General features: G+C 41.0%; 1 protein-coding gene across 8 annotated transcripts in view; it reads left to right on the top strand.

Annotated features, from left to right (window-relative positions):
• GIT2 (GIT ArfGAP 2) overlaps positions 1 to 13,496 on the top strand; it is a 55,889-nt gene that overhangs the window by 3,224 nt on the left and 39,169 nt on the right. For all 8 annotated transcript variants that reach the window (XR_013959549.1, XM_080650143.1, XM_080650142.1 and 5 more), the window contains exons 2-7: positions 1,751 to 1,884; positions 3,673 to 3,785; positions 4,600 to 4,705; positions 7,261 to 7,347; positions 7,463 to 7,593; positions 11,604 to 11,698. Coding sequence is in view for 7 of the 8 variants with exons in the window: in XM_080650143.1 (XP_080506269.1) it covers positions 1,751 to 1,884; positions 3,673 to 3,785; positions 4,600 to 4,705; positions 7,261 to 7,347; positions 7,463 to 7,593; positions 11,604 to 11,698 (666 nt within the window). In the remaining variant the exon portion in view is untranslated. The remainder of the gene's footprint in view (positions 1 to 1,750; positions 1,885 to 3,672; positions 3,786 to 4,599; positions 4,706 to 7,260; positions 7,348 to 7,462; positions 7,594 to 11,603; positions 11,699 to 13,496) is intronic.

Here is a 13,496-nt window from a genome sequence, read left to right as displayed (position 1 = left end):
ACTATATGCAAGCAACTTTACTTACTTTTTATATCCTCACTATCCTGAGATGTGTTATATTCCCATTTGATCCATGGTGAGGATGCTCAAAAAAATAAAATAAAATAACTTGCTTAGCTCATTGTGTGAGAAGTGGGAGAGTTGGGGTTCAAACCCTGGACTGCTTGTCTCCAGAGCCAGTTCTCTTAACCACCACACTCTCTGACTCCTAGGATTTGTCTTTGATTGAAATCCCATAACTTTTCATTATATGGTTGGAAAGGATTTGAATAAACTGTTAAAAATGGTAAAGATGGTGTACATGCATTTTAGAGATTTTTGTTTTCCATTGGAGAACTTTTAAATATAACCCTTAGACCAGGGAGCTTGTGGCACCTGTTGTCACGCCATTGTGAGTCTGATGAAATGTAGGTCTTTTTTCTTCTTTTTTTTTTTTTTGGTTTCTAGGTATCCAGTGTACTTAACCAATGTGAAGTATTCTTGCTGCTTACAGTGTGAATTATTTCTGTTTCAATAGCTGTCTCTGGAACTTCATAGGAAAAAAGTATTACACACATCAAAAATACTACTCATTTTTATTTGACATCTTTGCTTCTTTGAAGCCACTGTTATTACAGATCTGTTCTTTCTTTCTTTCTTTTTTTTTTTTTAATTTTTTGGTGTTAGGGTCCATATTTTCAAACTTTTTTTTTTTTAAATATATATTTTATTGATATTTTACAGAGAGGAAGGGAGAGGGATAGAGAGTTAGAAACATTGATGAGAGAGAAACATCGATCAGCTGCCTCCTGTACACCTCCTACTGGAGATGTGCCCGCAACCAAGGTACATGCCCTTGACCGGAATCGAACCCGGGACCCTTCAGTCCGCAGGCCGACACTCTATCCACTGAGCCAAACCGGTTTTGGCAACAGATCTGTTCTTTCAAAGCAGTTGCAAGATTGGACTCAGTAGTTTATTTATTTATTTTAATATATTTTTATTGATTTCAGAGAGGAAGGGAGAGAGAGAGATAGAAACACCAATGATGAGAGAGAATCATTGATTGGCTACTTCCTACTGGGGATGGAGCCCACAATGCGGGCATGTGCCTTGACTGGGAACCGAACTATGAACTCCTGGTTCATAGGTCGATGCTCAACCTCTGAGCCACACCAGTCAGACCTCAGTAGTTTATTTAAAACAACTAATGGATATCCTAGAACATCTCTCTAGTGGAGGAGGCCAGATTTCCCAGTCAGTCATCAGAACCACAACAGCTGAGCAATTTTATAGTTTTGTCACTTGCAGCTTTCTGCTACACAGATAGGCATATAGATTTGTAGCAATCTTTTCACCATTTTCTTTGGATAATGCTATGTGGATTATTCACTGTCACAGTTGTATTATTTTGCCATTTGCGGAGATGGATTTAAAATGATTCATCTATATCCTCTCAATTTGCTTCTCATGTTGAATGAAAGAGCATGTATCTGAGGTGGTAGATTCCATTAGGGCTTCAGACTGTGGCCCTGAACCAGAAAGGAGATAACTGCTTATATAGGATTTCAACTCATGTTTTTAGTCACAATTAACATTGTACCCAATCAGGCAAGATAGGTTGTATCACCAGCTGGATATATTGATTAGCATACTAAAGCAACAAAAATGTCTTATTTTTCTGAAAAACCATACCTCAGTCATCTTTTGCCATCTGGCAGTAAAGCAACCAACTGGTATCCTCGCCACTGAGATTTCATTTTCTTTCCAGATCCTTCCTGGGCCTCAGTAAATAGGGGAACTTTTATATGCGATGAGTGCTGCAGTGTCCATCGGAGTCTAGGGCGCCACATCTCTCAAGTAAGGCATCTTAAACACACACCGTGGCCTCCAACATTGCTGCAGGTAAAGGAAGACTTTTTCTCATGGTTTGTGATTTAAGTTTTTAGGGCTCATTGTTTTAGGAACTGAAGTTTTCCCTACTCCTTAAATCATACAAAAATGTTTGAATCATAATGGAATAGAGTGCTGTGCCCATCTTAAATTCATCATAGACGGATAGATAAGTAGTCATTCAAATTTCTTGGTACTGCTTCACTGCTGACTTTCTAGAATGTCTCCAGAAATTGTTTTTAAACACCTCATCATTTCCACATACGGTGGTGAATGTTTCTGAAAGCTACTGCTTTAGAAACTTTTGTTAATCCCTCAGTACCTGCTGATATTTTTAGCACTTCTTTTCCTCCTTTGATAGAAGCACAGACTGGGATTCCTCAGAAATTTCTGAACTACTTGATTTAAAGTTGTTACTAGTTAGAGAACAAATTTAATTAACATGTTTTGATTGATTGCCTAACACTCTGCTAAGTGTTGTGTGTTGTTTTATTTGCGATTCAGTGTCATGTCACCTGTATTTCTATTTTGGGGTACACATTCTCCAAGTTCTGTTGGAACAAAGAATTAAGCATGTGTTTCCCCTTCCTTTGTCTTGAGTACATATTTTACTAAGTCTATGGCAGCTGCATAACATGTCCCTTAAAGGTGCCTGTACAAACCAAGGGACAGAACAAGTGGATTTGGGTCTCTGATATCTCCACTAATGTAAAAAAACAGATGGGCCATGTTGGCAGTCATGCTTTGAAATGAAATTGGAAGATATGGTTTATTAATAACTTTTACTCACAAGTTTCTAACAGCTCATTCTGTGTGCAAGTAAGTGGGTGTTTACTGTTCTCAGGTCTGTGTTTACAGATTTTTATTAGAGGATCTGAATAAAGTCTAGAGATGAGTAGTTTAAAATGCCAGGGTTGACCCTAAAACTTTTACCGAAGTATGATACATGAATCCCCAGTGGTACTCAAGACAGATATAGATAATACTCTAATATTTATTTTGGAGGTTGCATTATATTAATGTGTATATGAGAGCTATACACATTAAACCATAATTGCTAGAAAAAGTTTTAAAAATGAGTGGACTTAAAGAAAAATACCAAGTGGATAGTCTAGACCAGCCTTGGGCAAACTACGGCCCACGGGCCGGATTCGGCTGTTCTATCCGGTTCTCTTGCTCTCCCCTCCGCTCCTTTACTTTGAATTTATGTTAGTTCACACAAACACTGCATCCATGCTTTTGTTCCGGCCCTCCGGTCCAGTTTAAGAACCCATTGTGGCCCTCGAGTCAAAATGTTTGCCTACCCCTGGTCTAGACAGTACGTAGGTTGTTAAGAATCTTGTAAATAGTATTTGGATAACCAGTTGTGGGAAACACTGCCTTAAAGTGTCAAAGTACTTTTCCTTCATCTATAATAATAAAAGCGTAATATGCTAATTAGACTGGACGACCTTCCAGACAAAGCCGGTGCTGTGCTGCGAGGGAAGCCCGAGTCCCGGGTGCCAGAGGGAAAAGCTGGTAGCCGGGGGAAGGAAGGCCTCCTCTTGCATGAATTTTGTGCATCCGGCCTCTTGAACAATATAATCAAACCCATTTAGATATTTAGTTACCCTACTTGTCAAATCTGAATTCTGTGTACAGGTTCATCTTTCATGCTCTAAAATCAGAAAATGATGATGTGTGTGATGCCAGTCATGCTAGTTTTTGTAATGGGGCTTTGTTTTTCCTGTTCAGTGATTGATTACCACTGAATATTTGTGGAAAGAAATTAAAATATGATGTTATACTGTTTGGTTTTAGATGGTTGAAACCTTATATAATAATGGTGCTAATTCAATATGGGAGCATTCTTTGCTGGACCCTGCCTCTATTATGAGCGGAAGACGTAAAGCTAATCCACAGGATAAAGTACAGTGAGTGGAATGTTTATAAATACTTTTATTTCTTTGGGACACATGGGCCCACTGAAAGGAGTGCAGCTATTTTGACCAGCCTCCACAAGGGCAGCACAGGAGGTGGTTCCCCAATTGTTTATTGAACTCTTTGCTATTAGAAATGCAGAACAAGGGGACCTGGCCAGGTAGCTCAGTTGGTTAGAGCATTGATACATCAAGGTTATGGGTTCAATCCCCAGTCAGGGCATATACAACAATCAACCAGTGAATGCATGAATAAGTGGAACAATGGATCGATGTTTCTCTCTCGCTCTCCTTTCCTTCCTCTATCTCTCTAAAAATCAATAAAGAAGAAAAAAGAAATGCAGAATCAGGCCAAGCACGGGACCATCTCTTTTGTGTGGTTACACAGCACAAGTCAGTGGTTTCTCCAGTTTGAGACTAAGGCTTGAAGGCTGTTGGTGTAATCAGATTTCAGCTTAGGTACTCAAACAAGAGGTCTGTCAGACCAGACATCTAGGTTTTGCTCTCCAGTCAGCCTGATGCCTTGCCTATAAGATGGGATGAAATGCTGCTTCCTCCCAAGGTTGTTAGGTCAATTACAAAATTACACAGAGAAAAGAGATGCTATAAAAAGCAGACATTCAGTCCTGGCCATTATAATTACTAATAATATGTTTTCAGACCCACTGCTGTAAACTTATTTCAGTGTTGCTTATTTTATTCTTGAGTAGGGAATGTGGGTCACTTCCTCTTTTTACAGCCTAGAGTATGGGGTATGTCGTATCTGAACTGCAAGTGAAATGTTTTCTTTTTTCTGTTTTCCAACCAGTCCTAATAAAGCGGAATTCATCAGAGCCAAGTATCAGATGTTAGCATTTGTTCATCGTTTGCCCTGCCGGGATGATGATAGTGTGACTGCCAAAGATCTCAGTAAGGTGGGTCACACCTTTTAAAATCTCTAAAATTACTGGATGAAGCAGTGTATTGTTTTGTTTTGGGGAAAAACAAACCTTAAAAGGAAGAAAAGAAAAACAAAACAAAAGCTGCTATCTAGTCACTAAATAACTAATAACAGCTTTTCATTGCAGTTGGTTTTGTCTTTATTCTTAATTCAAATGGCAGCCATTCATGTTAGTATAGGTAAGGGCATAGAGGAAAAATAAGTATCTAGAAATCTATTTGTGTTATTCAGATATGGTTTAAAAATTATGTTTCTACTAGAGGCCCAGCGCATGAAATCGTGTGCAGGTAGGGTCCCTAGGCCTAGCCTGTGATCAGGGCCATCTTCCACCCGCTTGTCAGTCCCCATTCCCACCCCGCCACCGCTCACCCCAGTTCCCCGTGGTTCCCCATTTGCCATCCAGCAATCGGAGCCTATGGGCCAGGGGGAGGGACCAAGAGGTCTGCCTTCTGCCTGCTTGCCAGTCCCTATTCCCACCCCAACACCACCCAACCTGGTTCCCCGTGGTTCCCCGTGGTTCCCCGTTTGCCATGATTGGAGCCTGCGGGCTGGGGAAAGGGACCAAGAGGTCTGCTTCCCGCCAGTCCCTAGTCCCGCCCCGCCGCCACCCACCCCAGTTCCCTTTGGTTCCCATTCGCCATGATCGGAGCCTGCAGGTCATGGGGCGGGACCAAGAGGTCTGCCTTCTGCCCACTCACCAGTCCCCAGTCCCGCCCCGCCGCCACATCGGTTCCCCCGTGGTTCCTCGTTGGCCATCAAGCGATTGGAGCCTGCAGGCTCGGGGGAGGGACCAAGAGGTGGTCAATGAACCTCATAGTGACTGGTTGATTGGTCATTCCGGTCATTATGCCGTTACGGTTGCTGGCCTTTTATTATATAGAACTAGAGGCCTGGTGCATGAAATTCTTGCACTCGGGGTCCCTCAGCCCGGCCTGCGCCCTCTCGCAGTCAGGGAGCCCTCGGGGGATGTCTGACAGTTAGGCATCCTTAGTGCTGCTACAGAGGCTTCTGGCTGAGCGGCACTCCCCCTGTGGAGTGTCTGCCACCTGGTGGTCAGTGCACATCATAGTGACCAGTCATTTTGCCGTTCAGGCGATTTGCATATTTGCCTTTTATTATATAGGATAGGATAAGTTTTTTGTTTGTTTACCTTTGAAGTAGAAACCCTCACAGTTTCTAGAAGGGACTAGAAAGTTTGTGGGATTTCTTCAGGTTTCTAGGTTGCATACTTAATAGAAGATCTTCAGGAAGCAGGGTATGACTCAAAGCTGTAGTACATGGGGTGGTTTATTATACTTAGAAAATGAGTAGTTTGTTTTCTTTATGTGGGCCTTTACTTGTTTTTCAGAGATGCTACAAGAAGCCTGCTTCTCTGTTTTCAAAGCACTCTTTTGGCAAATGTTCACACATAGCATGAGCAGTCACAGTTCAGAATTTTAAACTTTGCATAAAAATTTTTATTTCTTTGTTTCTTGCTACTTCCATTTCTTGTTACTTCCGATTATTAGTAAGACTGTGTTTTTTTACCACAGTTTTTAAAAGTAAAATAAATTTTAAAAATAAGGCTTAGATAAAGATGTTAAAGTGGATATGTTTATTCCTATGATAAGGGTTATTGCATTTCAACAATTTGGTCAGAATTGAAGGCATCTTCTGAATGTATAAGTATTTTTCTTCAGTAGTGCAGAATTTGGTATGCCACAGGCCCATTTCCCACCTGAAAGACTTCATTAGAGCATTGTATACAAGGCCAAGAATAGTGGTGTGGGAAGGATGCAATATAAGGCAGAACCCTGCAGTATTAATAGCTGTCCTGCTGTTATGGCTCAGTTGGTTGAATGTTGTCCCATGCACTGAAAGGTTGTGGGTTCGACTTCTGGTCAGGGCACATGCCAAGGTAGTGGGTTCAGTCCCCAGTTGGGGTGCATGTGGGAGGCAACCAATTGATGTTTCTCCTCTCCCTTCCCTTCCACACTCCCTAAAAAAATAAATAATAATAAATACAATAACAATAATACTATAACAGCTGGTTTTTTTAATAGTTCCTAGGTACCAGGTTCTGTGCTAGGCACTTTACTGTGCCATTGACTCCTTACAGTAACCCTGTGAATAGGTGGCATTATTATCGGCATTTTAGAGATGAGGAAACTGGGGTTCAGATTGCTTAATGAACCTCCTCAAAGTCACACAGCTTAAAGGTTTATATGGTTTGAAATTCAGGTGTATCAGACTTCAGAGCCATGCTCAGCCACCTCTCCACACTACCTCTCATTCAAGGTATAATTGTGCCACTTAGAGAGGTCTTGCATTTGGGCAGGTCAGCCTTCCCAGCCCTAGTTTCCTTATCAGTAAAATGGGCCTGATGCCGCCTTAGTGTCCAGGGATGGTTGTCACCAGCAAGGGAGAGACTGCTTCATCCCCTTACTGAGCTAAGTATGACTAACATATATCGAAATGGTCTGCCAGCTGCTCTAGTATATCACTCTTTACACTTTTAACAGCATTCCTTTTTGTTTGTGTGTTTTTCAGCAACTCCATTCAAGCGTGAGAACAGGGAATCTTGAAACCTGTTTGAGGCTGTTATCTTTAGGAGCACAAGCCAACTTCTTTCACCCTGTAAGACAGCAGGAATTGATCTACATATTAAATTGAAACTAAGTGGGTTGTGTTCGTGTAGCCTTTTCTTTATTAAATTTGCTTTTTTTGTCTCCGTTTTATTAATGATTCTTAGGAAAAAGGAAACACCCCACTCCATGTTGCCTCCAAAGCAGGACAGATTTTACAGGCGGAATTATTGGCGGTATATGGAGCAGACCCAGGCACACAAGATTCCAGTGGGAAAACTCCTGTTGATTATGCAAGGTTAGAGACCTAGATTCTTGTCACGTCTCTCTGTTTGGGCTTCTTTGTGTTTTGTATGATTCATTGTTAAATTGCTAAATTGTGTATGGTTAACATTTAACCCATTATAAAGATTTACATGCAGTTATTTTCAGATGACTTTTCAAATGAATATCAGCTTAGAACCTGGGAAAGTAGAACCATAACCCGTCCGCTTAGCTTCCAATCTTTCATGTGATTCTTTATAATGATATGGTATTTAAGCCATAGTTATACTCCAAATCAAGTACTAAGAATGGCAGAACCCACTCCTCAATTTTTATATATTTTTAACCATTGCTTAAACTTAAAAACAAATGTGTATGAGTAGGTAGATATGTGATTAAACAATTATAGTAAACTGTCAATTCTAGGGTTTATGTAGCTCATCTTTCCTTCTTTTTCTAAATTAATTGCAAAGCATTTTACTCTACAGAGGATAAAATGGGTGAAATGACAAAACTCTGCCCTCCTAGAATTTACTGTTCCATGGAGGAGATGATTCATAAATGCATAAAAGAGCTAAATGGGGCAAGATAATGTGGAATTTGTTTGCCAAAATAGATAACTAGTCTTAAAAGGCATATATAGGTTTCTTCATTGCAGCCAAATCATTAAGAAATTTCTTTTACTTGGTCTTTGAAGAGTGGATTAGATTTGGGTGTATGAAGGAAGAGCTCAGGCATTCCAGGGGAGAAGAAAGACATGAGTCAAGTTCAGGAAGAAGGCATAGGCAGGGCATGCTCACCACAGCAGGGGACCTGGCTGGATGGCACAGAATTGTCTGGGAATAAAGAGCTACATTATTTGATCAGATCTAAGACATCACTGTTTGTACGGGTCATTCATTATTTTATATACCACTAAAAATCTTGGCCAATTAAATGATGAGTATCATCAATTATAAGATACTTCCTAATTTTATAGATGTTTACAAAATGAGGGGGAAAAAAGATATATATCACAGAATCAAAGTTGGGTGATAGGGAGAATATTTTGTAGTGCCTTGAATGGTAGAAAGAAAAACTGACAGAAACTAACTTCATCTTTTAAGAGGAAGAGAGCCCTCAGTATATGATACTATCACTTACCTTGGAATTTTTTCATGGGTACCGTTTATATGTGCCTTGTTACTAAAAGGACTTCAAGCAGCTTATATATTTATTTCATGAATGAAGAAAGGCAGACTTAATATTTTCTATTATGGAAATTGAAGATAAGGAGGTGAAAGCTACAGGTGTGGGTTAGGTTGGTCTGTGTCTCTGAATTGAGGACCACATGGTTACTAAACTCTCATCCAGGTCAGATGGGCTCCATCGGAAGCATCTAGTGGAAAGACCAGCTTTTTTGTTTTTTAATTTAATAAATCTTTATTGTTCAGATTATTACAGTTGTTCCTTTCTTTCCCCCCCATAGCTCCCCTCCACCCGGTTCCCACCCCACCCTCTGCCCTTATCTCCCCCCCCCCACTGTCCTCATCCATAGGTGTACAATTTTTGTCCAGTCTCTTCTTGCACCCCCCACACCCCTTCCCCCCTGAGAATTGTCAGTCCACTCCCTTTCTATGCCCCTGATTCTATTATATTCACCAGTTTATTCTGTTCCTCAGATTTTTTTATTCACTTGGTTTTTAGATTCACTTGTTGATAGATATGTATTTGTTGTTCATAATTTTTATCTTTGCCTTTTTCTTCTTCTTCCTCTTCTTAAAGAGTACCTTTCAGCATTTCACATAATACTGGTTTGGTGGTGGTGAACTCCTTTAGCTTTTTCTTATCTGTGAAGCTCTTTATCTGACCTTCAATCCTGAATGATAGCTTTGCTGGGTAGAGTAATCTTGGTTGTAGGTTCTTACTATTCATCACTTTGAATATTTCTTGCCACTCCCGTCTGGCCTGCATAGTTTCTGTTGAGAAATCCGCTGATAGTGGTATGGGTGCTCCCTTGTAGGTAATTAACTGTTTTTCTCTTGCTGCTTTTAATATTCTCTCTTTGTCCTTTGCCCTCGGCATTTTAATTATGATGTGTCTTGGTGTGGTCCTCTTTGGATTCCTTTTGTTTGGGGTTCTGTGCACTTCCTGGACTTGTAAGTCTATTTCTTTCACCAGGTGGGGGACGTTTTCAGTAATTATTTCTTCAAATAGGTTTTTAGTATCCTGCTCTCTCTCTTCTTCTGGCACCCCCATAATTCTGATGTTGGTACACTTGAAGTTGTCCCAGAAGCTTCTTACACTATCTTCAAATTTTTGGATTCTTTTTTCTTTTTGCTTTTCCGGTTGAGTGTTTTTTGCTTCTTTGTATTTCAAATCCTTGACTTGATTCTTGCATTCCTCTAGTCTGCTGTTAGGTCTCTGTATAATATTTTTTATTTCAGTCAGTGTATGTTTAATTTCTAGTTGGTCCTTTTTCATATCCTCGAGGGTCTCGCTAAACTTATCGGCCTTTTCTAGGAAATTCTTGAAAAACCTTATAATCGTGGTTTTGAACTCTATATCCAGTCGTTTGTTTTCCTCCATTTCTTTCATTTGTGATCTGTTTATTTGTCTCTGCATTTTCGTTGCTTCCCTGATTTGGTAGAGTAGCTTTGTGTGCTAGGTGTCCTATAGGGCCCAGTGTCTCAGCCTCCCTAGTTACCTGAGGTGGACACTCTTAGTGCACCCCTTTGTGGACTGTGTGTACAGCTTTGTTGTAGTTAAGTCTTGATTGTTGTTGGTATCACTGGGAGGAATTGACCTCCAGGCCAATTGGCTGTGAGGATCAGCTCTGTCTATGCTGGGAGAACTTCTGTGCTGGAGACACCCTTATGAGACAAGACTTGCAAAATTGCAAAAGCCTCTGTGCTCAGTTTGGATGGGGCAGAGTCTCAGGACTGAGCAGACAGCCTTGGCTTCCCGTCAGCCCTGCCCTATGAGGCCCCTGGGTCTCAGTGTCCCTCGGTAATTGCTGCAAGCACCTCTGAGAGAAAGCTGCCCTCGAGTTTCACCCACTGCCAGACAGTCCAGTTTCTCCCCCAATGAATCTGGATTCCCAGATTCTCGCCCGGAATTGGAGTTCAGCGCAGTCCGGAGCTTCCGTCTTCCTCCCGCTAGAGAAAGCCAGCGGCACACTTAGCAGTTAGTCCAAGTGCGCGTGCCTCCAGGCCTCTGCCTTTAGCGGCTCCCCTGAGTTTCCGTGCGCTCCTCTCTTTTCCCGACAGTCCAGCCTCCCCCGTATGAGTCTGGGACCCCAGGGTCTCGCCTGGAACTGAGGTTCAGTGCAGTTGGAACTGGGTTTCAGTGCAGTCGGGAGCTACCGTCTCTCTCCCACTAGAGAAAGCTAGCCAGGCACTGAGCCGCCCGTCCTCTCCGCGCATGTCTCCGTACCTCAGCCTTTTGCAGCTCCTCTGAGTCTCCGTGTGCCCCTCTCTTTCCTTCTAGTTGTAGAATTTCCACTCAGCCAGCTTTCCTATGGTTCTGGATGATGTTCGTTCTGTCTTTTAGCTGTAGTTTTGAAATTGTTGTGCGAGGCAGCAGTTTAGGTATTCACCTATGCTGCCATCTTGGTTTCTCCCGGAAAGACCATCTTTAAAATATTGATGTCTCTACTCATTCATCTTCACAGATTCAGAATTTCCAAGGGTGAGGCCTGGATATCTGTATAAATTTTAAAGCACTTTTGTTAATTTTTGAGAATCTCTATACTAGACCATTTATTAATTTTATCTTCTGCCTCATTAGATGAAGTTATTATTTACCTGATAAGTTCTTGAATTCTTTATTAAGTATTCTGTCTTTTATATAAAAGGAGAGGGAGTATTTCAGATTATGAGAACAGTTTATAAATGTGGGAATCAAAGTAGACCTTGACAGTTTACCTCACACAAAAAGGTTGACTATTCTAAAAAGTCATGTTTGATAATTGCTCAGGTGTCTCAGGAGACCTCTCTGTCCTTTTTTATTCTAGAGCCAGTGGCTGGTGAGCAATATAAATGGTACTTTGTTTTCTCTTGGTAGGCAAGGAGGGCACCACGAGCTGGCAGAACGCCTTGTAGAAATACAGTATGAGCTGACTGACAGACTAGCCTTTTATCTCTGTGGCAGGAAACCAGGTGAGTGAAAGGACCTCAGCCTCTCCACACCTCCAGTTAGTCAGCCTCTGGAAAAACAAGTTGGGACACTATTATTTATGACCTCTGCTGTAACATATCCTCCAGAACATTGTGAATAAGGATTTCTATTTGAAATGATAACTACAGCATTTTCAGTTTTATGTAAAAGATGTTGGTCAAATCTCCTTGAATTTTAGCTTTTATAACTATTTTAGCTCTAGATAGTGACTGTTTCAGGCATCAAAGTGCATAATTAAACCAAAACTGAATGTGCATCACAGTTCTTGGCATGTAATGGGACTAGGAATGCAAGAGCAAAGCAGTCACTTTTGTAGTTATTTGAAGAATTCTGTCTAAGGAATGGAAAAAAGTCCAAAAGTGAATTTTGCCTTTAACCACCTTTATTTTTGAGGTGGAACTGGGGTCATTAAACCATGATTCAGTGCGCCAAATCTAGCCAATGACCTGTTTTTAAAATGAAGTTTTATTGCAAGATAGCCAGGCCAATTCCAGATTGTCTATGGCTGCTTTTGCACTATAGAAGCAGAGTTGAGTAGGTTGAGTAATAGTGACGGAGACCACATAGCCAAAGAGCCTAAAATATTTATCTGGCCTTTTACAGAAAAAGTTTGCCAACCCCTGATGTAGAATATCCACATACATGTATATAGTGGTTCTCCATTTTGGCTGTACATAGAGTTAGGAGCCCCTGATGTGGGTCCAGTTCCTGGTGAGATGGAGTAAACACACCCCACCCTGTCTCTCCTGAATATAGTTAAAAACCCTGGACCAAATGCATGGAATAGCTATTTAAGGACTCTAGCTCGTGGATTAGGGAATTCAAGTTACCATCAAGCTGGTGGTGAGTGTTGTGTACTTCTAATAAGGCCTCTACGGCAGCCTGAAACTGGAACTATATAACTGATGCAAAGAAGTCTTTTCGGTCTGGTATGAGGAGCAGGAAGTAGGACTCCTGCAGGACAGAGAGTTGGAGGATTCCCTTTTTTTTTCCTCCTTCCTTTTCCCCTTACCCTAGCCCCAAGGCAGTCCTGTGGCTAAATCAGCCTAAATCTCTGGCCAAGAGCATGAGGGGAATCCTGATTGCTTTTATTTTTCTCTGTATTCTCTCACCACTTGGCCCAAGAGGTAGAACCTAACCTACTAAAATAAAAATACTGCCCAGTCAGTGTGGCTCAGTGGTTGAGCATTTTCCCATGAACCAGGAGGTCATGGTTTGATTCCCAGTTGTGATACATGCCTGGGTTGGGGGCTCGACCCCCCAGTGTAGGGCATGCAGGAGGCAGCCAATTGATGATTCTCTCTCATCATTGATGTTTCTGTCTCTCTCTCTTTCTCTGAAATCAATAAGAACATATTTAAAAAACAAAAAAAGAATTAACACTGTCCATAAAATGTAAGGAAGAATCAGTTTCACAACGTAATATTTAAAATGTCCAAGATACCATTTATAATGACTTGACACCAGGGAAATCCCAAAGACTTGTAAGGAAAAAGTAGTCAATAGACACCAACCTCAGATGACACAGTTGTTGGAATTATCAGACAAAAAATTTTAAGCAAACAGGGACAGCATGCTCTAAAAAGTGTGAACATCTTGAAACAAATAGAAATGTAGAAAATTTCAGCATAGAGAATAGAAGATAAAGAAATGAACCAAATAGAAATATTACAACTGAAAAAATATAATTCACTGGATAGGCTTAATAGCAGATTGGAGATGACAAAAGAGCGACTAATTGAAAATAGATCACTAGAAATTACCCAGTTCTGAACAATA

Source organism: Plecotus auritus, assembly GCF_963455305.1.
Source record: "Plecotus auritus genome assembly, chromosome: 13".
NCBI lineage: Eukaryota > Metazoa > Chordata > Mammalia > Chiroptera > Vespertilionidae > Plecotus > Plecotus auritus.
Note: the sequence above shows the minus strand (reverse complement) of the source record. Positions and strands in the feature narration are given on the sequence as shown.